This window comes from Trichoplusia ni, chromosome 6 (genome assembly GCF_003590095.1).
Source record: "Trichoplusia ni isolate ovarian cell line Hi5 chromosome 6, tn1, whole genome shotgun sequence".
Taxonomy (NCBI): domain Eukaryota; kingdom Metazoa; phylum Arthropoda; class Insecta; order Lepidoptera; family Noctuidae; genus Trichoplusia; species Trichoplusia ni.
The window spans coordinates 9,223,497-9,227,207 of record NC_039483.1 but is presented as its reverse complement, the minus strand read 5'-3'; the positions used below and the strand labels follow the sequence as shown (position 1 = coordinate 9,227,207).

The 3,711-nt window shown below is 36.1% G+C and overlaps 1 protein-coding gene across 1 annotated transcript; it reads right to left on the bottom strand.

The window, feature by feature from the left end:
* Positions 1-859: 859 nt before the first annotated feature.
* Positions 860-3,510, bottom strand: LOC113495225. Its single transcript, XM_026873847.1, has 3 exons — positions 3,228-3,510; positions 2,268-2,417; positions 860-1,476 (listed from the first exon to the last, which is right to left on the bottom strand). Exons 1-3 carry the CDS (start codon positions 3,279-3,281, stop codon positions 988-990), a joined length of 693 nt encoding a protein of 230 aa, XP_026729648.1. The 5' UTR covers positions 3,282-3,510; the 3' UTR covers positions 860-987.
* Positions 3,511-3,711: the final 201 nt, after the last annotated feature.

The window sequence follows — 3,711 nt, the reverse complement described above, 5'->3', positions numbered from 1 at the left end:
TTTTGGATCCTACGATTGATTTCAATCAAAGTCTAAATTATACCGCATCCTATCATTTATAAATCCATGTATAAGGTTTCGGACCTTCGGGTCAAAGTCAAACACTCTGGTCAGATAACGACAGTTTGCGATTACACAAAATTTCGGCATCGGACCTTTGTGGAGGTACCCTGGATTTGGGATATAAATTAGTCTGGTAACGTAACTTGGGCTATTGAAAGGGATTAGATCCACGAAAATTAATTCCGAGAACTTAGGGCAATATTTATCTTGTCACTGAATATTTTTGAATATTGCTGGAATGTGGATGTGGATTTTCATCAATCAAAATGTATGGGATTCCTAACCAACGGCGATCCCCGTTAAATTAAGATTCTTTTATTACTTGGGAATTTTATTTTGTATTGTGAATAGTTTATCCTTTATTATTGCATTTTTTATTCTCATCATGTTAATATTTTATTTTTATGTATTGTTACTGTTCCTAGGTAGATTAAATGTGTCAGGATTACTAGTAGCTATTAATCGCCGTTGCCTTATTGTCGAAGTGAACAATACTGTGGCTTCATTCAAGAACCTTCGGAGAATTCAAATAATGATACATTTATTATATCCCTAGATAATGTACCTATAAAAAACGAGAGAAACGATATCAATGTCGGAATGTTTGTACCACATAAAAAGAGTTTTTATATGGTTGCCAATACCACTTGACGAAAAAAATAAATGTGTCAGTATTACATAAAGAAATCTATGAAACGATTTTGTTGTTTTTTTTTGATAGCTGACCATTATCTGAGATAAAATATTCTTTATTCTATAGTCTGATTTTTTAATTAAACCTCTTTGACGTCCCAAAATAAAATGTCAATTTCGAATTGACGAGTTAGCTAAGTTGTATTTTTAAGCTTTGATATTCAAAGAACAATGTCTACTTTTTATTAAACAAAATTTAATAACAAAAATATTGCATATGTTAGGAAATAATTAGCCAACAATCTTAGCTAAGTTTGAGAAATCAGGCCACGTGTCTTCCGTGTCATTCGCAGGTGTAAACTTTTTATCCAACTTCATTTCCTTTAGCGTCGGCATCGTGTTCGACACGTTCCTGTCGTCCATTTTCGGGATTTCACCCCGATTCAGCCTCTGGTATCTCACTATGAGTTCCAGAACATCATGTTGCATTTTGAGTTTAATATCGGCAGTTAGATTCCTCATGGCATTTCCAACGTATTGTCCAAAAACGAAGTCTTCGCTCACTTGCCTCGATAGGAACTCTCTGCCAAGTTGCGTTAAGACGTCCTTAACGATGTTGCTTGCGGTGCCATTCGAGACATTGTGCTGCACCGGTTTGGGAGGGTGCTTCCAATGTACTTTGTCGTACTTCGGACGTATTGGAGGCGGGCCAATGGCGACGGATATAACTTCGTCATTGTCGATGTCGTCCTCCTCGAGCGGCGTCAGGTGACCTGATGGCTGGAAATATACGATTTTATACTAAAAAAACGTTTGCATTTGAACAATGAATTCTAGAATATTTTTGGTATGAAACATGATGATTTGGAAGTACTTTAAATGAGAAAGAGGCTGAAAGCATCAGCCGCCTAAAAGTCTTTAAATTTTTTTATCAAAAGATACTAACTTTTATTTTACCAGTTACACTGGTACAGCCACACTACGAGTATTTCGGGCGATAGTTAATAAAGAAATGAACTCGAAACGAAAATAGCTATTTCTATTCCGTTAAAGCTTTACCAACCCAACTTTAGAAGTGCAAAATTTATTGAGGAACGATTTGAAATTTACTAGTCTGTCGCAAACGTCGGTACACCTGCACTCGAGGAGATCTTAACTAAACCGCAGACGACGCAAATGGTGTCGCCACCTGACGCTCTCGACGCTAAATATTTATTATTCAGAAATAACAAGGTTCGTACAATCTTTTAAAGTTAATTAATCAGTTCACTGCTTCTTTTTCAATAAGCTAGCATCATATTTTGGTCGTCAATTTGAAACATCTTTTTTATGGACTTTTTGTGAAAGCTAAGTCTTTTATATCTAAAATTGGAACCTTATTTTTTTTTAATTTCAGGTTTATGAATTATATGACACATCGAAGCCAAATCAAAACTTGTTCGATATTTGATATTACCCTAATTTGTGCACTTTTCACTGTTGTATACTTCTATCTCTATGCTTCAATGATTTAATTACTTTGGACTTTTCCCTCCCCCCATTTTCAATCCTAACCAGTTGCATTAACATACCTTTTTCCTAAACTCCCTAGGCCTCTGCGTGGTCACTCGTCGCTTGGAGTCCGGTTCTGGCAGCATGTGTCGCTTCGAGTGATAGTGGACCGCTCGCCGTGGCTCCCGCACCTCACGCCTGTCCTCCCGTGATGCCGACTTCCAGGCAGCCTGCATAGGAATTCAGACCTTAGGGACTTAGAAACTAGGATTATTTTTAGTTTGTGCTTAGGTGATTTGCTTATATTACATTATTATAATACAGCAGAGACTATAACGTCCATTAAAATAATACAAGTACATACGTGAAATCATCCGGTCTGTCGAATATAACGTAACATAGCTTAATAAAAGCAATTAAAAGCAACATTATTAAAAAAGTTTATTACATTTAGAAACACAAGTAACAAGAAACGCAGAATAGCCTAAGTTGCGAAGTTTCACGGTCTAAACTATTAGTTAATGCAAACAGTCCACATTTATAAGAGCTCAAAACTATTTTGAACCCAAAATGACCAACAAATATTTACGTTAAATGTTACGTAGGCTTACACTTTCTAGGTGATCATTAGGCTAAGAGCTTTAGAACGATTACATTTTCATACTTAGTTTGTGCGAAAACTAAAATGAATTTATTAGTGCTTGATAAGGATTACAGGTAAGTACAGTTACTAAAAACTACAGCTGTTAAAAACTATCAATTTTTCATTTGAACGGATTCTGATCAAAATAGTTTTCAATGTATATTAGAGGGTTTATTACTTTTTATCTTGATAAGACATTGGTAAGGAATAGGTACTTGTTGAAGAAGTCCCAAAGGGGTGTTATACTGCAAGGCAATATCCTTTGCCTTGACGGACATTATAGGCTAAAAAGAAACGGAAATCAGAACTAGAAAGACATTATCACATATTTTTACTTAGTTAAGTCACTGGGATACGGAAAAGTCCAAATAATTCAACAAATGAAAATAGTACTTACAGTAAACACAGGCGAAAGAACTAAAAACAATATCGTCAATTTCTTCCCGTCCATATCTATCAGCGACTAGCCATTGACTGTGGTCAACTCATATTAGTAATAACAATAGCTTTGTTTATTTACAAAATAAGAGTTGTTCCAGTGACTCAATACAATGAGTGGGTCATTCAGGTAAACACGATTAGCTGTGAGAATTCTTTTATGAACAATCAGATGGAAATGATCTGAGGTGTCTGGTTCGCGGATCAGATTCTGTTGTACTTCATTTGTTTCTGGTGGTTTCCCTCCCGTATGTTTACTGTTAGGGGCCCCCTCCTAACAGTAGGCAAAAAGAGAGACGTAAGTCGTGGATGGAAATTGTCCGCGTCTCGCCCGCGCCTTATCTTTTTGTTTTGTGACGTCATGCTTGTATGTTTGTATGGTAATTTTGTGAAGGACTCTTAGTCTTTCCACCTCTTAGTTTTAGCGATATATTAAATACGAG

What these genes read in the sequence shown, in the direction of transcription:
- LOC113495225 (XM_026873847.1), bottom strand. Translation starts at nt 3,281, where the DNA reads ATGGACGGGAAGAAATTGACGATATTGTTTTTAGTTCTTTCGCCTGTG. An exon ending in TTCTTTCGCCTGTGTTTACT is followed by an intron (nt 2,418 to 3,227) that starts GTAAGTACTATT and finishes ATTCCTATGCAG; the next exon opens with GCTGCCTGGAAGTCGGCATC. An exon ending in CTAGGGAGTTTAGGAAAAAG is followed by an intron (nt 1,477 to 2,267) that starts GTATGTTAATGC and finishes GTATATTTCCAG; the next exon opens with CCATCAGGTCACCTGACGCC.